Source organism: Asterias amurensis, chromosome 10 (assembly GCF_032118995.1).
Source record: "Asterias amurensis chromosome 10, ASM3211899v1".
Classification (NCBI taxonomy): domain Eukaryota; kingdom Metazoa; phylum Echinodermata; class Asteroidea; order Forcipulatida; family Asteriidae; genus Asterias; species Asterias amurensis.
In genome coordinates, this window is record NC_092657.1 from 10,592,016 (window position 1) to 10,617,653 (window position 25,638).

The 25,638-nt window shown below is 41.5% G+C and overlaps 1 protein-coding gene and 1 pseudogene across 3 annotated transcripts; both read left to right on the forward strand.

Annotated features, from left to right (window-relative positions):
- The first annotated feature begins 15,389 nt into the window (after positions 1-15,389).
- On the forward strand, positions 15,390-17,863 carry LOC139942655 (piggyBac transposable element-derived protein 4-like; annotated as a pseudogene).
- A 1,556-nt stretch (positions 17,864-19,419) lies between these two features.
- LOC139943243 (uncharacterized) lies at positions 19,420-25,290 on the forward strand. 3 transcript variants are annotated; one of them, XM_071940066.1, is made up of 10 exons: positions 19,420-21,226; positions 21,644-21,798; positions 21,972-22,187; positions 22,282-22,527; positions 22,668-22,744; positions 22,853-23,058; positions 23,336-23,698; positions 23,792-23,938; positions 24,040-24,250; positions 24,602-25,290. In XM_071940066.1, exons 1-10 carry the CDS (start codon positions 20,186-20,188, stop codon positions 24,907-24,909), a joined length of 2,970 nt encoding a protein of 989 aa, XP_071796167.1. In that variant the 5' UTR covers positions 19,420-20,185; the 3' UTR covers positions 24,910-25,290. The 3 variants fall into 3 exon arrangements, with proteins under 3 accessions (XP_071796167.1, XP_071796166.1, XP_071796168.1); XM_071940065.1 differs by having other exon boundaries at positions 23,336-23,938; XM_071940067.1 differs by having other exon boundaries at positions 23,336-23,938; positions 24,040-24,284; positions 24,602-24,758.
- The last annotated feature ends 348 nt before the right edge of the window (positions 25,291-25,638 follow it).

Consider the following 25,638-nt stretch of genomic DNA (forward strand, 5'->3'; position numbering starts at 1 on the left):
GTTGCTAAGAAGACATTGTATTGATGTAGTACTTAGGTAGGTCAATAATTATATGAAACTATTGTTTCCCCCCCCCCAAAAAAAAAAAAGATAAGACAATAGTAAGTTTTCCTCAATTTATTCAATTCCCGATGCTTCGCAACCTTACAATGGTCGTTGAGAGCCACTTGACCCCGCTTGTCGTAGTTAATCTCCCTCTTCTTGCACACCACACATATATGCCATTCCTGGCTTGTCCACTTTCCGGACTGTTTCAGAGAGCATTTTTCTGTCTACGTCTTTTTTTTTCTAACCAGAACCACTTTCAGGTATTTTTTACTCCTTTATCTATGGCTTTAATTTCGCCAGGTACTACTTGGTCCCATTCTAAAATTTAATTTCTTTTGGATGTAATTTTGACGGACGTTTAAAGATGCGACTGTTTTTGAACGCAATGTGAGACTTGCACACATTATATACATGTATGTTTGGTAACTAACTCACACACAGGCACATACATGCACAATACGTGTATACTATTGCAAGACAGTGTGACCAAACGAAGACAGGACCTTAGACTCATTTCAAGGCTGTATAATAGCTTGGTTTAGCACACAAAGCGACCGTGCCACGGGGGTGCATTCGACTGTTTTTGATTTATCGATCAAATACACGGCTATTTATGACCGTATGCAGTGTGTAAGCATATGCATTGCTTGCTGTTGGCTTTAGATTGACCATGCAGTAAAATGGATTGCGTGCTGGGGCAGAGGCCAGACCATGCAATACGATGCATTGTTGTATTTCTCTTAAGATCGCGGTAACCACAGAATTTTTGTTAAGCGCGAATCTTTCTTTTTTTAAACGTAGAATTTCGCCGAAACGTGGAGGAGGTGCATGCCTGATTCATGGACAAAGGGGCATCGTCGTTGTCGTCAACTCCTTCATCGTCGGTACAGTCTTCTTGGGCCTCCTTCATCATGAAAATGATATCCAGAGGTTTTCAACGAAGGACTCGCATCATCCAGAAGGGCAACAGAGGCCGGTGAACAGGAAAATTTTGCCGCTTCATGTATAACAAGGTTTCTCCCTGGAGTTAAGGGGAGCTACGTCTCCTCAGCCGATTCCTGGTTTTCTCCGTGCCCTCTTTCCTCTTCCTGGACTCCACTCGTTGTTGGCTGAAACTATTGGCTTCCAATCCCATCCCCTGATGTGCGGAGGCGGCATCCACCAACCTCGCTTCCTGGACTCCACTCGTTGTTGGCTGAAACTATTGGTTTCCAATCCCATCCCCTGATGTGCGGAGGGGGCATCCACCGACCTAACTTCCTTCTTCAGGGACTCCTTACTGGGTCTGGCATCGGTCAGCTCCGTTCTTCCTCCATCCTGCATCCCTGCAGGGTGGCGGTTGGTGCAGTGACCCTTGAGGTTGTCCTTCCTCGTGTATTTCCTGTCACATCTTCATCATCTGTACAAGATCTTCTTCTTTATGGTGTCGGTCCCTAGATGAGTATCAATGCTCTTCTTGTTCATGAAGGTGTGGTCACACTCCGAACATGTTTAGAACCAAGTCAGGTACGTCATAATATCGAGCAGAGTTAAGCGATGGCAAGCAATAGGGTTGACCAGTGCCCTCAAGGGTTGACAGAGTGGATAGCTTCATTTGCTCCCACGTTGCCTCCCTTGTAGTTGTCTACGAGTCGCTCACTATTTTCAGTCTCATAATAAACGTGACTATACCGAAACCACGGTGTGTTGTGTTCGCTTATTCCACGTCTATAACTGATAACACTACTACCCCCTCCACAAGTGGCAGATTAGGGATACTCAAAATAGTGACCGGTGCATCAACAGCTTGGGCTATAGAGCAATTGTTATTGTTAAGTGTGCTACAGGTGATACGTAACTAACACCTGATGGCGGCAACAGTCAAAGTTAAATCACCAGCAGAGTTGTCCCTTAAAACCTTGAAGGGGTTTTTCAGCAAAGTCAAGGGTTGGTCTACATAGATGAGGATGGAGAGGAAGTAATTCTCCCAGTGGTTAATGATGCTGTTCTACCACAAGAAGGAGGATGGGGGCTGATGTGTTTATTGCCCTGATAAGTGACCAGGAAGAAGACAACACTGACAACAAGATGCTTACCCAAGAACTGGTCCAACCATTGATGGCTAAGGCACCAACCACAGGTCGTCATGGACCCTGAACATAAAATACCAATCTTTGAGGGGCGTGAAGATAGTCATGGGCAATCTGTTCCAAAAAGAGAATCTGTCATTGCTATGGGCCATGCTATAGATTGATACAACATCCCGAAAGACAACAAGGACAGTTTCTCCTGGACTCACTGAGAGGAAATCCCAAAACAGAGGTAAGATCCCTCCTGGTCGCAGAAAAGAATGAAGACGAGGCCCTTCAGTACTTAAAAAGCTCCTATGGTGAGAAGTTGACAAGCGGGGAACTACAGTGCCAATTTCTCGACAAACGTCAACAGCACAGAGAATCATTACTCCAGTTTGGAGTAGACTTGCAGCAACTCTTCTATCGCCTGAAGAAAAAGGACCCAGAATTGTAGAGACAAGCCGACATCATTAGAGAACAGTTCATTGGCGGTATAGAATATGAAGGTTCGACACTCTTGCCGAGATTTAGTTGACCGGAACCCCCCTATCTCCTTCGATAAAGTAACACAGTGGGCCATCAAGAGAGAAAATAGGCCTGCACCACTACGACTGCACATGGGGTGTCTGCTATCATAGGAGTTGGAGGGTCAAACACTTGAAAACCCAATCTAATGGCTTGAAAAACAGATGGAGCAGGTTATTGAATCTGTTAAGATCTGACCAGTCTGATACCAACCAAGCCAGAGCCTACCCATTTAGGGTCACAACCCCTGGTATGACAAAACGATAATATAACATGATGGGGGCCGAGAGTTTCATTGACCCCCTTTTGACCCCAACTGCCCAAGTTTCATCCCAAACCCCCACCCCGGGCCAGCGTCATTCTCGGCGCCAAAGTGTTACATCTGTGGACCACCAGGCGACCATGCCAAGCTCCTTGCCGATCATATCGAGTCCAATCACAGCCACCACAAGGGAGCCACAATAATGTTTCGGGAAAGAAACTCCCTCTGCTGTTGAGAGCCAAACGGCAAGGGGGGAGAGAGAGGGCTCTACTGACAACAATGTACCTGCAACTGACTTTGTAACAGGAGCAGCAGCCGACTGCATTGCAGTAGATGTTGTATTTGGAACACTGACCTTACCTTGTCTGCTAGACACCGGCTCCATGATGACTACGATAACCTGGAGTTATTATAACAACATTTTTGCGAGAAGCGGCATACAGCTTACAAGTATTCCAGAACAGTTTAAACTTTTGGCAGCGAACAAGACTAGCTTTCCCTATGTTGGCTGTTTCGAGACCGATGTTACCATGTTGGGCGACCCCATACCAGCTCAGTTAGTGTTAGTGACCAAAGATGCTAGAAAAGATGCAATGTGAGCTGTTGTCTGTGGGTAATGTGGGTATGAACACTCTCGAAGATTGTTGGACAGGGATTCCTCCATAAGCTTCAGATGACAGATATTTGAGAGCCAATCACAGTGTTACTTTACCAGTAGGGGAGCTCAAAAGAGAAAGTGGTTGTTCAGAGGGGTGGAGTTGAAATGAGAAGATAGTTATACAGGGGGGGGGGAAGCGGAAACTAAGTTGACTAAACAAATTAAAGTATTGAAATTTTCTCTTATCCTATGTAAATAGTAGTTTTATCTCTTCTACACTCGCCACCATTGAAATGCATTGTTATCCTCGACAATTGACATTAAAAATGCTAGTTATCCAGGCCTGTCAAAAATGGTATCAAGAAATGTTGATACTTCCTGAGATATATTGGTAACCAATGAATGGTGTTACAAAGTAAATTGTTGAGCTACTTATTCTACATGTGACAACCGTATTAGCATGTCACCAGCTCAGTCACCTTCATGTTGTCGGCCTCTAGGCTGTCCAGAGACGTCATGAGTGCATTGGGCTGTATTTGGCCACTGACCATGTCTGCCTGTCTTTTAATCCATCACCTTTCACATGTATAACATCTTTCATATCATTCTCCATTATGGTGTAAGTCAGGTATTGGGCACAGTGTCCCGGGCTGTCGTTTCTTCCGTCTCCTGATGTATAAAGAAAATAAACAAAAAACACATCACAATTCAACAGTTTTTTGAGCACACAAAACTATGCAGCTTTTGATACAGGAATTGAACAGCTGTTATTTAATTTACAAATGGCCACACCACCCCCCAAAAAATAATAAAATGAATAAATAACAACAAATAGAAAAACAGGAAAATAAAACATCATTCCCCATGTATATTACATGGAATACCAAATTTCAATGAAGTGCATGTTAACAGCACCAAGGTCAAAAACTTTCCAAGGATTGTGATATCTTTAACCCTATGCCTGTCCCTTGTTTGTTCTTGCAAGGCCTCATAATACTCCTCTACAGCTGGGAATACGTACATCTTTTCCATGGAGTGGTATGTGGTGGAGTGGATAAATGGCAAGTTCATAAATCGGAACATCAGCCGTATTTCGGCGAAATTATTACCAGAGAGAAATAAAGCCGAGGCCATTTGATCCTCTATATGTGACCGATGCAGTACCTCCTGTCCACAAAACCTCGACATGTGGCCTTCTTAGATTTAACAGAAAATACAGACTTAATTAGTGCATGTTTTTTAAGACCAACAATTAATATGGGAATAAAATGGTAGCGATGAGTCCTTCAATGGCCGTTTAAAGCCGGTAAGGTCGTTGCCGTGTGATAAAGGCCTGATGCCCTTTTGTTATTATAGACAATCGGAAATTCAAGGTTTAAAATGTTTTTTGTCAAACATTTGTCAAACACTTTGAAAAGAATCTGCTTGATTCGCGTGGGTTTATGTACTTCCCCCCCCCCAACAAAACATTTATTTACTATTTAATAACCAAGCCGAATTGTGCTATTTGAACTGTGATGGCATTAATATAAAATGTACTTCGATCAGTCATACAATAACATTTATTTTGACAAAAATTCATACCCAGCTTATATGTGGGGATGTCCCAGAGGCAGTTACTTCCACCTGTACAGCCTTCTGACAAACGGAACATGTAGGGCGCACTTCCAGCGATAGGTCCTGTAACCTCACCTCTGAAATGATGAAAAAATTTCTCTGTGCGATGCATGTCGCTTCTTTCAACACTTTATGAAGACCACTTCTCGTGAATGATGCCTCATCCGACCCTTTATCTTCTAGTTGGATGTCTTCTCCAATCATTCCAAAAACTTTTTCCCCAGTTGCTATGTACTCTAGGCCAACACAGCTTTTCCTGTGGATTGATGATATAAACATAAACATGATTGATATTTTTTCAATACTTGGCGCGTGACATAGAACACACAAACACAGGTGGTGATATTAGCCATGCAATATAGGTTTTTATCACCAAATCTGATTGGAGGATTAGCACAGACTTGAGGATTAAACAAATTAACACAAATCAATCAAACATACAAAAGTTGCGCTAATAATTCAAATTTCAATTTTCATAAAACTTATCAATCAATGCCTTACCCTCTCCGAACGGAAACCACTGGTTCCAACATGTCATCAGAGACTGCATCCTCTTCAAACTCATCAGCAGGTTATACAAAATCACCCTCAATCTTGTAGTCAACACTTATACTAAAATAAATTTGAAAAAAGGACACGCACTTTAACACTCTTTCACAGGGTTAAAGATTATTATAAAGTAAACAACATTTCAAGCTCACCATTGACAATGGGTGTGGCAAGGACAGAAGCTCAGTTCGAATGGCTCAGAAGTATTTGCTCTGTAAAAAACACAGGGCCTCGTATTACTGGTACTTGATTTGATTTTACTTTGGTCAACATTAGTTAACTTTAGTTAACTATTTACATTTTAAATTAACTAAACCAAGGGTGCAATAATTAGTATTTGAAACACTCACTCTAATTCACCTGCCTCCTCTTCTGCAACAACTGGTGAGTTTGGCATGTGGCTATAAATTGTGGAAAACATTAACATGTGCATTACATTAACAGAGAAGTAGACTAAAACAAAACAACTAGGCTGTCTAGACACGGGGCTCTGACCAGGCCTGTGTCATGGCGCCTCCCCTCATCGGCCGACTCCTCTCCAGAGTCGTGCCGACACCCCCCTGCTGATGGGTTGGGACGATCGTTACACTGCCCCCTCCCAGGACACTGCTTATCCCAAATAGGCAGTGAACGCCAATTCCAGCTAAGGGAACGAAACCTGTACAAACAACAACGCAATAAAAACAACAACAAACCAATCAAGCGGCATCAGTCCTATGGGGGGCTGCCCCGAGCACTCCTGTGGGTCCGCTGGTGTGCCCTTGGGCCTGGCCTCGTCTGTGCTCTCGTCTGGTGATATAGATCCTCCCAGAACTCCCAGGGCACGTTTTCAGGATACCTTGGCGGTGGAGGAGCTCCTGGGGGCAACAGCCCACCGAGTGATGGCTGGTTGGTTGCAGTGGTGTCAACTGATGCCCGTTATAGCTGCGAAGTAGGCGCCCCGGAACCTCGTAGGTGTGGGTAACGCAGGCACTGAAAAGGCGATGTCCGTCTCTATCGGTCCCCACACCCCTGTCCTCAAGTCTCCACTCGTCTTCCGATGTCCGCACAGGGGGTGTCCATGTGGCTGGAGGCGTCGCGCTTTAGGTGGCTGGGGTCGACATGTGAGGCGGCGTCACGACGTGGCTGTTTATGTCGGCCCGACTGGGACGCGGTGGCTGGTAGGCAGCCATGACGCCCTCTACCGTCACTTTAAAACTGGAGCCCATCCGGAAGAACAACCCGGGATCCCATAGGAATTCTGCGTCCAAGGCCCAACCCCGAGGGTAAGGGTGGAAGGGTTAGATGCTAGATCCCCATTTTAAGTGTAAAAAAAAATACTACCAATACCACGACAGTAGTGCAGTTGATTAATTTTTTTATTTTGTTTTGATTTCTTTCTTTCTTTCTTTTATGTATATATATAAATATATATATATTTTTTGGGGGGGTTTGTTCAAAAGCGAAGATAATGATCACTTATTGGGCCTGTTTTTTTTTAGTTAGGCCTAGAGTATAGGCTATATAGACAAATTAACAAATTTATAACTCCCAAGTTATATTTCAAAAGTAACCCACTTCACCTTGAAAAACTATTGGGCTAATCCTAATTTTACTGAACACATAGGATACGCTAGTTTAAAAAAATTAAGAGAACAACTTAGAGAACAAAATTAACATAGACTGTGACTGTGTGTTTTGGTCTCACGAAAAGTCGAAATAAACCCAAAATATTTCCACACAAAAATTACCAATCACGATACAATTTGGGGCAAACTCACTTTTCATGAATGTCCAGTAGCATTTTAGCAAACTCCATATTCGACATGCGGATTCCATTGCTGTGATTTTCCACCGCTGCATCAACGAAACTGGTAGTTTCATAGTACCACTCAACAATTTCATGCGAGATTGATACTGTTGGTCTGAAGCTCTCTTCGACCTCTTCTTAGCGCTTTCAGAAAGCTTTTGCTTTCCTTGCTTCTCTTTCTCCATAGTGGGGCTAACCAGCAGAGGGTTTTTACACAATATTATGTCGAGGACTTTGACCAAAAAATATAATACGCCTACGTACGTAAAAGACAAGCGTCGATTTCCAAAAAGTCACCGCGGTGAAAGTCGCCAATCAACTACAGTTGAGCACCACACGATGGGCCGACCACTGATGTACTGTGTATGGTAGCCGCATACGGTCGTAGTGTAAAAAGTCTATAAAAGTCTTGGGAAATTCTATCAAAGTATCTAGTGAACATTTGGCATCAAATCGTGGTATTTCGTCGCCAGACATGCAGTCAGATGACAAAACCAGACTATATACCAATGGAAGCTAACTAGACCGATCACGTCACCTGTTTAACGCCGTGGGCTAGGGTGTGCATGGCGGGCGGGCCTGGACCCACTCGTGCTGGTCGAAGTGACTGTACAAACTTTTCTTTAGGAAAAATAGGTTGAAAATCTTGTTTTTCTTGAGACAGAAATCCCGAATAAAAAGAGAAGTGTTTCTTTTTCAGCCAAAAATCTGGCAAACAAAATTAAGATAATATATACAAATTTGACATCGTAGGAAAGGTTATTTCATATGCTACAAATTGCATGCACAAAGTTTTTCAAAAAAATAATGTCTTCCCACAGAATATCAAGATTGAAAACAGTACCCACTGCAAGTTGCGTTATATTTTTTTAGTGCAGTACACAGCATTGTGACCTTTGTCAACAATGCGGTATCCGGTTGTGCACTTGCAATAAACAATGTGGTATTGAAAGGGGTAAGTAGCGGACCCTCAGGTACTGTCCTTCCAAACACTATTACATCATCTAGGTAGACCAAAAGGGTTTCCCAATGAAGACAACTGAGAACCCGCTTCATCAGTCTCTCAAAAGTGGAGGGGGCGTTACAAAGCCCAAAGGGCATCACGCCCCGAATCTACCCCTGACTACAAAAGCCGACTTCTCGTAGGCTTCTTTGTCAAGCGCTACCTACCAGTAGTCCGACGCGATGTCCCATGTTGAAAACCAGTGTGCCTCTGCAAGTGTGTCGAGTAAGTCATCTATCCTGGGGATGGGGTATGCATCCTTAACTGTCACTGCATTTAGCTTGGTCCCAGTCTTTTCTTTACCAGCACCACGTTGGTAGCCCAAGGACTGCTGGATGGTACAATCTTCTCCTCCTTAAGTAGTTCTTGCACCTGCCTGGAGATCTCATCCTGCTCCACCGTTGGAAATCTTCTCGGTCTCTCCATTATTTGTCTGGCAACCCCGGTATCAAAATGGTGTTGTTGACATACACCTTATGCCAAGATGTCAAGAGTTAATTAATCTAGATATAGCTTTTCTAAATGCACCTAAGTCTTCAGGCCCTATTAAATTTACCCATTTCTAGGTCTATCACAAAACATGTAAGAACATCCCCTGCTGGTGGTTGCAAATGTGTTTCTCCAATGGTGTGTGGTTTACAAAAGAAAAAGTAATCTTTACGCCATTCCAAAACCTGAACTACTAAGGATGCCAAATTCCATATTTTCCTTAAAGTCTGAGTATGTTTTGTTGACGACTGGGAGTTCAAGTTTGTTGCCAGAGGTTTTCCCGCTTGGATATCTGCTCCCATCTGCGGCGAAGGATATAGATGGTTGAGGCTGGAAGCCTACAGCTCGAACAGCATCACTGCCAGTGGAAAATACTTATATATCTTTGAACGTCAGCGATGACATTTGATCTAGAAAGAACAGACTTAATCAAGGAGAAAAGGGTGCGGTTAAAACGCTCAACCTCAACCTATCCGTTACCCTCTGGGTGGTAAGGATTGGTGTGTCCCGTTTTGGTTCCATACAACTTACAAAGTTCTCTTATCACTTCACTTTCAAAGTTTCTGCCCTGATCACTATGTAATCTTACCTGGACTCCAAATCTAGTGAACCAGTTATCCCGTAGAACTTTTGTCACGGTAGCAGCTGACTGATCCTTACATGGCACTGCTTGCGTAAACTTAGTAAATGCGTCTGTGAAAACGAGGACGACTTCATACCCCTTTTCCTTTGTCAATCTTGACAAGTCCATCGCAAGCAGTTTCAATGGTTTGAATGCTAACAAATGGTGCATTGGAGTTCTGCCCTCATTATCTGGAGCCTTGGCTAGGATACAAGAACTGCATTGATTCACCATCTCAGCGATAGCACGGTTTAATCGAGGCCAAACACAGCGTTTTCTGACTATTTCTGTCGTTTTTGTTATACCTTGATGGCCCCATTCATCATGGGCTGCTAATAGTATCTTTGGTATCAGCACCTTGGGTGTCAAAATCTGAAAGAAATTTCCACTCACTAGATCATTCATCTTTCGGTAAAGAACATCCTCTTTTACAACTAACTTGCTCCATTCACGAAGCCATAACATAAGAACCGCCTTATTATCAGGACTTATTTGCACACGTTCTGGTATCTATTGCCCGGGAGTTCAATTTTGGTGCCATAACTCCGAAGCTGTTACCAAAACAGGGTCGTTATGCAGAAACATTGATAACTGTTCGGCACTCCATGCAGGAAAAATGACTGAACTCATATTAACCTCTAACAGTTTAGGAGTACAGCAATCTGCGGCTGCAGTCTGGGTTAAACCTTTACTTATATGTAGGCCTTGTTTCATAGCAAGTGGCATTTGTGAACAATGTCTTTTGTTGAATTATTGTCTGAACTTGTGTCCTATATCTATGGGTCTTCTGCTCAGTGCATCAACGCACTTACTTTCTGCACCTGCTCTGTACCTAACACTAAAGTTAAAAGCTGCAAACTGGGCAATCCATCGCATCTCGCAAGCTCCCAGTTTAGCTGTTTCAGGTTAGCCAAAGGATTGTTATCTGTCACAACCTCAAAAGGGACACCATAGAGGAGGGCGCGCTGCAAGGAGTCGGACGTGTTTATTTTAGCGTCGTCGCAGTTTTTATCACATTATTTTCCGGCCATCCGTCGTTTATATTGACTTTAAGTGTTTTCTTATCTCGTCGTGTTTTTAACTAGTCTACTTTTACAATCGTTTTCGTTTCCTTTTGCTGACTTCTCGACCGATTTTGTTTTGGTTTTTGGATATGTTTTGCTACGTGTATTGTTATAGTGATCGCCATCTTGGATTTTAACCTGACTTTTGCCTTTGTTTTTAACTTTGGCTACATCGGCTTGACCCCACGGTCTTAAAACATTCTTCATCATGGTGTTGGATTCTCTGTGCAAATCATGGATTTCTCTGCTTGGAATTGTGATTTTTGGGACATTGAAGATTTTCACCCCGGTACAACTCAGTATTGTTGAACAACCTTCGTTCTCCATGGACCACTGGACTGCACCACTGAGCGGCAACTTCAACAAAGTAAACCCGGTGAGTTCGTTCCATTTTTCCATTGGGAAAACTAGACCTAAACTGTTGAATACACTAGTTACCAGAAACAGTTTTAACATTCAGATGCTTCTTACTGCTCTACTGGCTGGTGACATCGAAATTAACCCAGGGCCCGGTCGACGGGGTCCAAAACACCCGTGTCAAATTTGTAGTAAAGCTGCTAAGTGGGGGCAGAAAGCCATCGAATGCGACCGATGTTCCGGTTGGTTTCATGCTGCCTGTCTTGATATGAACGACCATATTTATTCTACACTAGCTGAACATCAGTCATATTCCTGGACATGTTGCAACTGTGGTCTACCAAATCTTTCTACAACATTTTTCGCAAGTCTTGGGGGGTCTTGACTTGACTAATAGTTTCAGTGCTCTCGATCAGTTACTGGACTCTTTCATTGGGGATACTACAACTGTTGGAGATCCACTACTTTCATCTAGCCCCAAAGTTGACAGAATTTCTGGCAGGAGTACCTGTAACAAAAAGAAACCGATTCTTAAAAAAGATTTCTCTACAAAACTCAAGATTGTCAATATCAACTGTTGAAGTATTAGAGCCAAATTACCAGACTTCGAAGCAATGCTTGCTGCGGAAGATCCAGATATAGTCAATGGCACAGAGTCGTGGCTCACTAACGCTGTGGCAACCGGTGAAGTCTTTCCAGTAATTTACGATGTCTTTCGTCGTGACCGAACTTCTACCAACAGAGGAGGAGGGGTCTTTATAGCAGTCAAAAACATCTACATTGCATCACTTGAGTCCAACCTGCAATCTGATTGTGAAAGTGTTTGGATATCCGTACAAGTGAAAGGCCTAACTCCAGTGTACATTGGGGCCTTTTACCGCCCGCAATCAACCGATTTGGACTATTTATTGCAACTAGACACATCTTTGTCAAAGATTCCCAATAATGCCTCTATTTGGCTCTTGGGCGACTTTAACCTACCCCATATTAACTGGAACTCAGTTTCTTTTGTGCCAAGTGGAAGTTATCCTAGTCTGAGCAAACATATGGTTGACATCACGAATGATCATAATCTACATCAAGTCGTCAAGGAACCCACGCGGGAATCCAACGTCCTGGATTTGTGTTTTACCAACAGTCCGTCTTTTGTTGACGCTGTTCGTGTGGAGAGTGGCATTAGTGATCACGACATGGTTATCATCAGTGCTTTGCTCAGACCAAAGGTGATCAGGCCGCCCAAAAGGAAAATATTCTTATACAACAAAGACAACTTTGAGAACATCAACTCAGACATGAACCAGTTTAACAGTTCTTTGTCTACGAACATACTAGACACTCGCACCATTCACAACTTGTATGATGATTTCAAGGAAGCCCTTTCTAACTCCATGGACAGAAATATACCATCGAAGTTTAGTTCTAGTCGCTTCTCCTTTCCTTGGGTGAATGGCTCTATTAAAAGAGATATTAGGAGAAAACAGAGAATCTACAACAAAGTCCGGAAATGGGGTAATGCATCCCACAAGTCTGAGTTTTGTAAGTTACGCAGAAACATAAACAGGAAAATCAGAAAATCTTATAAAACCTACATCAGGGATATCATCGGAGGAAGCCTGAAATCGGACAACACTGAACCCTTCTGGAACTTCATTAAGTCTAAGAGAAAAGAAGCATCAGGAGTATCACCCCTTAATGTTGCAGGTGAAACTCTCTCTGGGGCAAAAGACAAGGCTGAGGCACTAAACCGTCAGTTTTGTTCAGTGTTTACAAGAGAAGATACCAACAATATTCCAGACCTGGGACCCAGTAATGTTCCAGATATCACCAACATAATCATCACTACAGAGGGAATCTTTAAACTGCTTAATAATCTTAAAATTCACAAAGCTCCTGGTCCAGACGGTATAACCGCACGTGTTCTAAAGAACTGCTCCCACAGTATAGCTCCGATCCTACAGAAGCTGTTCCAGAAGTCAATATCAACAGGTTCTCTTCCTTTGGACTGGCGCTACGCTAATACAACTCCCATTTACAAGAAAAACGACAAAACCGAACCATCAAACTACCGGCCCGTGTCCTTAACATCCATCGATCATTTGTAAGTTGTTGGAACACATCATCCATGGTCACATTATGAAGCATTTTGAGAAGTTTGATATACTTGCCGACCAACAACACGGCTTTCGTAAAGGGAGATCCTGCGAAACTCAGCTATCTGTACTTGTGGATGACCTGCAGAAGATCCTCGACAGAAAAAGACAGGCGGATCTTGTAATCATGGATTTTAGCAAGGCTTTCGACACCGTCCCTCACCAACGCCTTCTAGCAAAGCTCCACCACAACGGAACACGAAATAACATCCTTTCATGGATTGACAGTTTTCTTACCCAACGTCATCAGAGGGTAGTGCTTGATGGGGAGTCATCAGATCAGTCTCCTGTGACTTCAGGTGTTCCTCAGGGCACAGTGTTGGGGCCCCTACTTTTTTTAGTCTACATTAACGATTTACCAACCAACCTATCAAACAGCGTGAGGCTATTTGCTGACGACTGCATACTTTATCGAGAAGTCAACAGTAAGCAAAATACCGAATCTCTCCAAAAAGACATCAACAGCCTTAAAGATTGGGAGTCTAGCTGGCAAATGTTTTGTCAATATCTTTGTTCGGGGGTGCCAGTCAGAAGCCATACAACCGTTAACTGCCGTGTATTAACCCTTTAGTTACTGTTCCGCCCGGTCGTATCGTCATTGTTACGCCTGAAACCGCCTGAGTAACCGTCCATGTTTTCAATGCATTAACCAAGCGCTTTGATAAATAGCGCCCTCACGTGTTATACATGGATAGAACAGGCGGTTGTTCCCCTATCCAATGCAATGAAAAAAAAATACTGTTGCCATTGAAAAAATGACGTCAGCTTAGTTCAAAGGTCAACTGTCGAAAAATTGTGGTGTGCGTTTACCAACCGCACCGCGGCGCGCGTCGTGCTGTACAAATTATTGGCTAAACATGGCCGCCCCCACACACCCCGACTAACGATGCAATAAACTTTGCGTGTTGTGTACATTATTCTGACGACGGCGAGTTTGGAGAAGTATAACACTACAGGTAAATATTTAGACATCATTCACTTAATTTTTTGTGATATTCAAAGCGGATCCTTCAAAGCTTCAAATGTTGAAAGAGGCCAATGTTTTTTCGTTGAGTCGCCGTTTTTTCTTATGTTGTCATGGTCGAATGTTTACAAAACAATGTTTGGGATTTCACGTTTCCATGTTCTTAAGTTTGTAGTAAAAGTGCTAGATACTAGTTTTATCATCCACGAAACATGTTTTTCCCCCTAAATTATACCAAATTACTTTTATCATTGAAATGGGTGTTTAGTTTAGCTTTGCCTTTACTTTAGTAATTCATGAATTTCAAAAATCACTAGTCCCAGTATTTTTCATTAGCAAACACAACAAATTATAAAAAAACAATATTTTATGAAACGTGGTTTAGTGCAATTTTGAAGAATGCTGTTTAGGGGTTTTGAGTTTCATTCACATTCATTTTTATCTCTTCACCTTGTCAACACTAAAAGCCATGAAAAGCAAATATTTATTGTAAATTTTTCTCATTTACTGTATTCATTCAATCATTGAAAACATTTATGTTATCATCATTCAAAGGTCAAGTATCGAAACATTCCGATCGAGATCACCTTCAGTCAAGTTTACGGCTACGCGGCGCTGTTGTCAAACATTGGTAAACATGGCCGGCGCTTCCCGACTTACATTGGACGATGCTCTGCGTCTTGTGGTGGAGGGTTCTGATGACGATGATGACAATTTGGATCTTCGGATGGATGCTAGTGACATTGATTCACAGGTAATTATTTTGCCATCATTGACTTTCTTTGGTGACTTTCAAAGCTTTTCATTTTGGAAAGATACTACGTTTACAAAACAACATTCTGGGTTTTACCTTTCCATTTTTCTTATTGGCCTATTTTTAGAAAACATGTAAAATATACTAGTTTTATCGTCTACAAAACACCCTTTTATTTTCTAAACTATACCAATACTTTTACCATTGAAACGGGTGTTTAGTAATTTCAAAAATTAACATGAAATCATTAGTTTTGGACATGGATTGAACCCAAGATTATTTTTAAAATTAGAAATCAGCTCAAGTTCACTGCAAGGTGATAAAAATCCCGCCGTCAGCTATAAAGAGAAAGGCTTGTTGCTTCGATATTGACATTACACAATTGAATTCGGTAGTTTAGATTCAAGTATAAATGGACAAAATGGAAACTTGCACACCTTTTTTTTTTTTTTTAGAGTGTTTCCCGGCGAAGAGGCGGGAATGGTAGAGGTCGTGTTGACAGAGGTCAGGGTGGCGGTGCTCAAGGTGGTAGAGGCCGAGGGTGTAATGGAAGAGGAAGAGGAAGAGAGGGCCCTTAAACAACAATGGCGACACTGCCCCTCCAGCAGGATGGTCCAATACCCTGACTGCGCCCATCATCCATCCCTACACCGAAACCCCAGGGCCCCAGTGCAACCTTCCGTTTGATGCAAAAGAGTTGGAGTTTTTGCTCTGCCTTGTTGGAAATGGCTTCTTTGTTATTTTGGCTCACATTATAAATATGAATGCCGTCTGTAAAAGGCCCCCAATCATACCAGATGCTAACAACCAATATGCTACGTCTGACAAGTATTGGAAACCAACTAATGGTAATGAAATCAAGGCCTTTGTCGGTATAAATATCCATATGGGATTGAAACAAATGCCAGAGTACAATGACTACTGGAGCAATGACCCATTGATGAATGACAGCTACATAGCTCCACGCTTGTCTAAGAACAGGTAGAGAAATTGTCACAGTTCTTTCACTGTAGCAATCCAGCTGACCCCATTGATAACAATGACCGGATCAACAAAGTGCGTAACTTTGTTGAAACACTTGATGAGAACTTCCAACATATGTTGATCCCTGGACAAAACTTGTCTGTAGATGAAGCGATGATAAAGTACAACGGGAGACTTTCATGGAAACAGTACATGCCTAAAAAAACGACGAAATGGGGAATAAAATTGTGGTTTTTGTGCGATTCAATGACTGGCTATTGCTTGACATTTCGTGTCTATACAGGACGTGCTGCCAACACAGACCGGGTACGAGACTTGGGTTTAGCGTATTCCGTCGTGATGGAACTTATGCAGAACTATCTGATGCGACATCACCATGTGTTTGCAGATAACTTTTTCTCATCTTTACCTCTTGTGGAGGATCTGTTTGCTGCTGATACGTACTACTGCGGTACATTGCGGAAGGACAGGGTAGGCATACCCATACAGCTGCAGAATGTGCGTTTGCAAAGCTATGAGAGTGTCAAATGGCAGAAAGATCATTCTCAAGTAACTGTAAATAACTGGAAAGACAAGAGAAATGTGTACACCATTGCAACCAATAATGATGGCGCTGATGTTCAGAGGGCTCGTACAAGGTTTCGACAAGATGAGATGATATCCGTTCCTTCTGTCATTGCTATGTACAACAGGTACATGGGAGGAGTTGACCACTGCGACCAATACCGTTCCTACTATAACGTTAGACGAACAGGGAGACGTTGGTGGAAGTACTTGTTTTGGGGATTGTTCAACCAGGCTCTTGTGAATGCCTTCATCTTGTGGGAGTTGTCATCAAGACCGCATAAGAAAGAAAAGCGGAGCTGGTAACTGAAGGCCTTCAAGACGTCAATTGTTCATCAGCTGATGGATGATTTCTCATCGCGTAAAAAACATCAGTGGGTCTTGTCAAGCGACCTATTTCTCGAACTCTGACAAAAGATCTACACCCTGGCCACCCCCTTGTTCAGTTTGGAGATAGAAAGCGCATATGCGCATGCTGCAAGCACAAAGGCAGGATGACGGAAGGCAATCTAGCAGACCAGACCACATTTGGATGTTCCACATGCTCAGTGAACTTGTGCAAAATCAATTGTTTCGGTGAATGGCATACTGAACAATGAATCCTATATTTTGTACCAACATGTACTTTGCACAAGGATATGTTCATTGTTATAGTTGCTGCTTTCATGGGGGACACTAAGACGCATGTTTTATGGTAACTTTTCAAGCCGGGTAAATTCAAGCCATAGTCAGTGTTTACATGTATTTGTTACGAAAAAGTTTGAGTAATTTTGGACGAATGTAAACAGTGTGTAAAAAGACTATAATGTTAGGTCAAAGGTCAACTTTATCAAATGCAACAATACCCAGGGATAAATTCATTGCTGTATTTACTGTTTCATAGGGGACACTTAGACACATGCTAACTTTTTCAAGCAAGATAAATTCAAGCAAAGTCAGTGCGCCTTTCTATGGATACAAATTAAATGTGTTCAGTAGTTTTGGCCTTTTGAAGGTCAAAGGTCATTTGTGAATTTTAAAAAAACATCCCTTTACCTAACCAAATCTGCAGTGTGTTATATTCACTTGTTCATAAGTGAGACTAGCTGATACATTGTACCTATAAAGTGAATCACTGAGACTAACAAGAGTGCCAAGCTAGGTTTTTTATTGTAAAACTGGATTTTTGTATTATTTGACACATTTCAATGTCAAAGGTCAACCCTGGGCATAAGGTTACTCACTAATTTTGCTTTTTTTTTTAGGGTAATCATTCCACCACTTCATGAATTACATAAAAGCTGATGAAAAAAACACAGTGAACACCAGCAGACAGGAATGTTGCAAATCATATTGTTATTTAAAGATGTTTGAAACTCAAAAGGTCAAAGGTCAATTATTGGAGGTCAAATTGAAAAAAAATAATTCCTGTGAGTAAAAGTATCTTATGGTCTACCAAATAAATAAAACATGTAACACAAGATTATTCACAGAAAAAAAAGTATACCGAGTTGTTTGTTGAGAGTGGTTTTCAATTATATTATATAGGATTCCATCAGTGAGCAAATGACCAATGTATACAATATGTGCAGTTTCTATTGGGTTAAGGGATCACACCCAAATTACGATACAACCTGGGAAGTGGCAGCTAGGGATCACCTTAAGGGGATGCGACTTTTGGTTTCAGATATCAATATAAACCACAAGGGAAACTGACTGGGTAAATTTGTAAATGATTTTTTGTGGTTAACCAAAGAATTGACTAGAGTGGGATTCGAACCAACGACCTCCGGATTAACGTGCCGGCGCTCTACCAACTGAGCTATCTAGCCCTATATTGGCGGTGTCCCTGTTTTGTCAATATCTTTGTTCGGGGGTGCCAGTCAGAAGCCATACAACCGTTAACTGCCGTGTATTCAGGGAAGCTGCCGCTTCCCAGGTTGTATCGTAATTTGGGTGTGAAGGGCTTTGATGCCACCATCAAGGTGAGAGAGTGGGCAGTCATCTATCCTGTCGCGCATCATCTGTGGTTCTCCACAATCACAAAGCGGAGATGCAAGATAGCCCCACTTGTGTAGGCTGCTGCGGCATGGCCCTGCGTCTGTACGAAACTGATTTAAGACGCACCAATGGTTGCGCGGGAGGTCCAATCCCGGCAGTTGGATGGTGGGGTCAGCAACCAGGAACTTTTGGGGAACGTTGGTGTGGTCTCGCCACCGTGTGCGTCATAGATCTTCTGCTGTTGCTGCAATGTGGGGGACAATTGACCAAATTGGGTTTCTCGACTTTCTCTAGGGTGGAAGTCAAGGTCTCTGAGGAGAGGGAGCTCAGGGGTGGATCGGATCTTACAGACCAGCCTAGATGTGGCTACCTCTCTTCGGATGTCTTGAGGGGCAATGTTGCTCAGGACTGGAAGCCAGTCTGTCTTTGTACTGTTCTCATGGTGTTGTTGAGTTGGACGTCGAGAAGGTCGGTGTGGACAGAATTCCTCCAGACTGGAGCACAGTACTCAGCCACTGAGTAGCAGAGGGCTAGAGCAGATGTGTCCCTGTCTTAGCTTCCCATGTTGTACCCCCGAGCATGTGGATCAAGTTGTTTCTGGTCTAGATTTTGGCAGCTACTTTCTGGAGGTGAGGTTTGAAGGTGAGTCTGCGGTCCAGGGTGACGCCAAGGTAAGTCTGTTTGGGGGCGTGGCTCAAACGTTTTCCGTTGAGAAAGATGTCTAGCTCTTGTTGGCTTTTTGCATTGTGCAGGTGAAAGACACTGGATACTGTTTTAGCCACACTGGGCTGAAGTTGCCAGCGTTTACAGTATTCACTGATCTTTGCTATGTCATAATTGATAATGTCATCATTGACAGTACTGCCGAGGTCTCCAAACGTTCTTGCTTGATGGGCGAGGCAGATATCATCAGCAAAGATGAACTTTCCGCACATAGTGGCTGGGAGGTCACTTGTGTACAGGTTAAACAGGGTGGGTGCCAGTACCAATCCTTGTGGCAAGCCGTTCTTCTGCATTGTCTATGAGCTGCATGTGTCTCCCACGGCTGTTTCACACGCTATGCAATGCGCGCTATCTAAGTCATGCAGTTTGTTTGTTGTGCTTTTCGATATTTACTCCACTTACGTTAACAAACGTACATTGATAGGTAGCCATTGCGCAATCAACCGTACGCTACTCGCCGCATACGCGGCAGTAAAAGTTGTCAAATTGTCCGTTTTTCTCGTTGCCTTGAACTGTTTTAGGTCTGTAATCCTTCGAAATGAGATTCCCAGTCAGATTATACGAAATGTTTCTTATAATTGTCACAATATTTCGAAGTTTAAGTATTTTTGTGGTGCTTTTTTCGATCGTAGGTTAAATCCACGGGAAAAAAACTTGCTCCAGTAAATCTTGAAATGTCATCAAGTTGAGCATAGTCAGCAAATTTAATCACTTCCACTGTATTACTACATAAATTTGACATAATAAAATACCTACTCGGACTTTGGGACATTGGGTAATAATTTAGAAATCCTTCTTGAAAAACGTAAACATTAAGCATCCCACAACGCAGTTTTGACGAACCATGCACATCAGACGACTTTGCTCGCTGGTTAACAAAGGCATCAACTGCGGTACAACACACACAGCGCGCATGGTACCAGTTATTTTGCCGTGAGAAGCGCGGGGGTATTGAATACTACAGTATACAGTTTTGTTTATTTGTTGTGATTATGTTACGGTCTTCCGTGAAGAGAGCTGACAACAATAAAAATGCTACAAAGACTTCAGTTCATTTTAAGTGTTTCATAATGATTTATTGCTCTTTCAAACATGAGTTTCAAATTCCACCAGTTAGGATTAACAAAAATATGTAGGGTATGTACAAATCGAGTAAAAACATCAACAAGAAAACCAACAGTATGCAAAGAATTCGTCAAGGAAATTTACAATGTATTTGATGTATGTACATGGGCTGACACTCCTGATCAACATCCCCATCATCTTTGTGAACTATGTGCGAGGAAGGTTCGTCACCAGAGAGCTGGTACTCGTGATTACGGTTTTAAGATTACTTCACTAACACAGCGGATTCAGAAAGACTGGCAAAAACATCCAAGGACAGGGTCATGTGATGTGTGTGAACTACTCCAAAAACAATCGCAAGGAGGTCCCAAACCATCATCAACCAAACCCAAAAGAGGACAACCTGTGAAAGTCAACGCCCAACAGATAATTCTTCCATATGACTGTTCATCAGAAAATATTTTCTGCTTTCTGCAAATGCCAACGGCTACCTTCCATCAGCAGGTCTCAGCCAGCATAGAAATTATCGGACATATTGAACAAAGTCTGTTTACATGTGCCATTTGCCTGTGTATTTTAAGCAGACCCTGTGTACAGACACCATGCCAGCATAATTATTGTGCAGTATGTTTGTCAGCTTACTTTACACATCACAAATTGACTGAGCTTAAATGCCCAATATGTATGAAACTGGTCAACTTCAACAAAGTAACAGCAAGTCCAAGGGTTCTTTGTGTTCAGCTTGACAGCTTGGATGTTGCATGTAACAAATGCAGCCAAATTGGCAACATCCACAAAGTTGTGGGTCACAAATGTGAAGTGACTGTTGATGTTCGGCCGAGAGTGACCATAGTAAAACATTCAAAAGTTATCGAGTCCCAGGCGAAAAGCACAACAACTTTCAGCACCAGAGTAACCGATGCTGCAAGACTGCTAAAATCCCTTGCTAACGATCACCAACAGGGCAATCCCATTCCCCATGAAATAGAGCAAGCCGCTGATAAATGGACTTGGATCAAGCTGAACGAACACAAAGAGCACAAGGCTTATCTTCACACTGGTGGAAGAGTAAGTAATAAATTGTTATTGTTTTTAAGAAAATATTGCCACTCAAACAAACTTCAAAACTAAAATATATTTTTAACAGTAAAAGCAGGCTTAACTTTTTTTGTAAAATTTGTATGTACAGATAAGAAGGAACTTTTCACGTTTACAAAATTTCTTTTGAAGAATAATTTAAACATCTTAAAACAGGTTTGTTAACTGAACATCATGATTGTTTTACTTGATCATGTACATGTAAGTCATTATAATATTGCACAAGTTGCTCCCAAAACATTTAAATTTAAGTTAACAAAACTAAATGTACAATAAATATATGATAGTGTTTTACAAACATTGCTAACCAGAATTGATAAAACATATAACATCACAAAAAATTTAAAAATTTAAAGAATTCAAAATGACTTAAATTGTATTTTCCAGCCTGCGTTAGTTCAGAAAGTGACAAAGACAACCGAGTTAGAGTCTGCTGCCAAGAGTGCATCTGATACTGGGCAGAGTACGATGTCTGCGAATCAAGCATTAGCTATGATGCGTGACTGCCACCTTGCATGGGACCAGCTTCGAAAGCTGAAAAGGTACATTTGGTTTGTTTGCAAATTTATTATTTGTTTTTAGACTATTTGAGTTATATGCATCATTTTTGTAATGCTTTCCGCAATCTCCAATTACACTCTTTGATCACCGACTTAATGTACAATTTGAAATATAAGAACAAGTTAATATTGTTATGTTTGTATTTTTTGTACAGGTATATACCTAAAGGCTTCACAATTTCATCAGAAAGGAAAATGAGGAAGCAACAAGACATCTTCATCAAGGATAACCTGTGTGGGGAAATGATTAAGCTTGTGTTTCCTTCCACCAAGGCAGATGGCATCAATGGCTTTGAAACAAAAGAAACCCCTTTTGTTTATATCAACAACCTGCCTTCCCTAATTTTGGACTACCTTGACCGCCTTGACAGGTACATTTACTTATAGGTACAATTTAAGCTGTGCAAGTACATTGTATGCTTGACAATGTTTTTAAATAACAAGTTTGAATTTTTTTCTCAACAGTGCTGGGCTTTTGGTGTGGCATGATGGAGTTATTCCGAAGGATGAAGTCTGGTTGAAAATTGGCGGGGACAAGGGAGGGACATCTTTTATGATGAACTTCCAGATAGTGAATGTGTCTCATCCAAATTCACTCAGCAACACAATTGTGTTCATTGTTTTTGAGGGAAGTGATTCCCTGGTCAATTTGCAATGTACACTCCCCAAACTCATGAGACAGATAGCTGACTTGGCAACAGTAAAGTGGAGGTGAGATGTGTACTTTAACCTGTGATTTTACTACAATTAAGTTAAATAAGTTACATGTAACATTTTCTATGAGATAATATATGCAAAAAATTAACCTTGTTTACCCCTTTGTTTTCTTTGGGTGGCAATCGCTTTTGCAGAGACAAGTCCTTTCGACTTCTATGTTTTGGAGATTACGAGCTCTTGAACAAGACTTACGGCCTTTGTGGTTGCAACGGTAAGTACATGTATATTTCTGGTTAATAATAATAAAATCATGACTTTTATAATTTTGAAAAAATAATGTAGATTTTAAATTAATTTTATTTTTTTTGCATCATTACAGCTCGTTACTGTTGCATTTATTGCAAAGCTTCCAAAGAAATGATGCAAAAACCCTTAGCTGAACGTGGACTATCCCCTGCAAGATCACTGAATGATATTAAAGACAACCACCAACACTTTCTCAAAAGTGGTGCCAAAAGGAGTCAAGCCAAAGATATTTCCTTCAGTGTTGTCAGTGAGCCGCTTATCCCCATAGAAGTTGATCATGTAAGTCAAATGTAACTTAATTAACTTTTTTAAGGGGATATGTTGTCATGATCAAAGCAGGTCTGTTGCTGTACATGGAATTATCAACTCACCAGTTACAACACCGACACGCACACTCTCTGCTTGAAAAGCTAACAATTCCATGTAGAGTCACAGGCCTGCTTTGTTACTATTTAATGACTTACCAGTACTAGCTTGCATGTTTATATACATGTACACATGTATACATCTTTTGGGAAAGTATGCAACTTTTATGTACATGTTCTTCTATCATTAGGTTATACTTCCCAGTCTTCACATCTCACTTGGAGTTTTTAAGAAGCTCTTTGACCTGTTTGAGAGTGACTGCCACAGATTAGACGAGCACCTCTTCAAGTTGCGAGCTCAAGTGGAAGATGAGGATGAAGATGAGGATGAAGATGAACATCGCGACACTAACTTTGATGTGCAAATTGCCACTTCTGTTAAGCAGCGAAACCACATTGCAGAACAACTGACGAAGAAAAAATCACGCCTTGAAGAACTCGAGGATGATCTACCCCTGTATGTATTCCAGCACACTGAGCAGCAAGATGTGGATGCTGAATTCCGTCAGATGGCAACTGAGACATATCAGTTGAGAGTCGATGTACATGGCCTGGTGAGTTTGACATGTAAAACACAATGCAGTCTCAATATTCTTGGAATAATGAATTTAGCATGCAAAATTATTGTGTCCATTTGTTTTTCGCAGGAAATCGAAATGAATCGTGCTGACCTTGCCTATGGAACTGGTCCTGTTGTCAGCTCCTTGGACAAAGTTTTGTCAAGGTTTCATGTTCAGCGACAGGCCTACCACGGGAAGTCATTTGTGGGCAACCATGTTCATCGATGCTGCACTGTAAGTACCAGCAATATGCATTAAATCGCGAGGGCCATCTCGCAAACTCCAAACAAAGTTCAGTTAAGTTTATAAACAAAAGCTGCATTTTCCATCAACAGGTTGAAGTCATTGAAGCATTGACTGCGGCTCCAATGAAGGTCATGCTGGAAAATATGACGGATGATGTTCCTCTTGCAGCCCACGAACGACTTCTCATGGAATCTGCGAACATAAAGAAAAAATACAGTGACATATTTCTTAAGTTCGCAGATGTACATCATGGCATCAACCATGCGAGGGCAATCTCACCACAAGAACTTAATCAGATTGGTAATCTTTGTTTTATATTCTGCTTTGAAAAAATGTACGTTGGTTTTTATATATTTCCTGCACTTGGTTTCTGCTACACTATAGTAAACATTAATAAGCTGAAACAAAACTGAACACTCGAATTGACCATTTTTTGGTGCATAGAAACTTTTATAGTGAGAATTTTTTCTGAGCCAACTTTGTAGCAAATTCACACAAGACAAGTGGGCATGGAACAATCTGCCGGCTGGATAATCTTTGTGAAAAGTTAACTGGTGTCAGCAACTTCATAATTTTTCACTTTCAGTCTTACACTTAGATTGTTATGATAGATAATTACCACTTACATTTTTGTGTTTGTGCTAAATGTAGATATCTGCATCAAAGAATTCCTGAACTCATTCCGTGCATCATTCCCAAGCTCCAACATCTCACCAAAGCTCCATCTTTTGGAAGATCATGCCGTCGAGCAGCTGAGAAAATTCCGGGTAGGATTCGGTCTGCTAAATGAACAAGGTGGCGAGCTGATACACACAGACTTCAACAGAACTGGACGAGTGGTGCACGGAATGAGGGATCCCCTTCAACGACTGATGGCTGTCATGAGAAGACACCTTGTGGGCACAACACCAGAAGTGCAGACAAACATCGCCAAAACCTCCAGAAAGCATGAATGTTAAAGACAAAATTATAAATTAGTGATGCGGATCATGCCAATATTGACCAAGAAAGGGTTTTTAGTTTGAAAGTGTAAAAATCATCACTTCTTGCTTAAAATAACCTGCATGTGAACAGCAAACAAACAACAACTAACATGCGCCGAGTGATAATTAATGTTAAGTACGAAGTCTGTTCGTACAAAAAATACGACATTCAAAAACAAGATCCTATTCATTATTCTTAGTAATTAATCCCATCATCTTTCAACCAACAACGGCTAAAGCCCGGTTCATACTTCCTGCGAATGCGAAGCGAATTTGACGTCACAACCCTCCTTTCGCAGCTTTATTCATAAGTGAGTCAAACAGAGTTCAACTGCTGCGAATTGTTCATTGCGAATGCGTGACGCCAACATTTGCTTCGCAATCGCATTTGCAGGAAGTATGAACCAGACTTTATTATGCTTCAATTCAACTGAAAACAGCGCAACAAATTCTATTTCCAAAATAAAATAAAACTAATGGACCGTCAGAAAGTGTCAGTTTATTTTCTTGAGTTGAGAGTTTTTGTTTATAATAATAAAATAAATATATTAAAATTGTTGATAAATTAAATTTTCATTTTAATTACAAAATAATTATTTTATTAAGTGTCCTGTAAACACAGCACAGCAAAAGCTTTTGCCCCATGAATTGTACTATATTATATAATAATTACCCAGCACAGCAATTGCTTTTGCCATGAATTGT

Excerpts from the sequence above, each read along its gene's own strand:
- LOC139943243 (XM_071940065.1), top strand. The coding sequence starts at position 20,186 with ATGAGTTTCAAATTCCACCAGTTAGGATTAACAAAAATATGTAGGGTA. Across the intron at positions 22,188-22,281 it reads TACCTTGACCGCCTTGACAG|TGCTGGGCTTTTGGTGTGGC; the intron begins GTACATTTACTT and ends TTTTCTCAACAG. Across the intron at positions 22,528-22,667 it reads TTGGCAACAGTAAAGTGGAG|AGACAAGTCCTTTCGACTTC; the intron begins GTGAGATGTGTA and ends TCGCTTTTGCAG.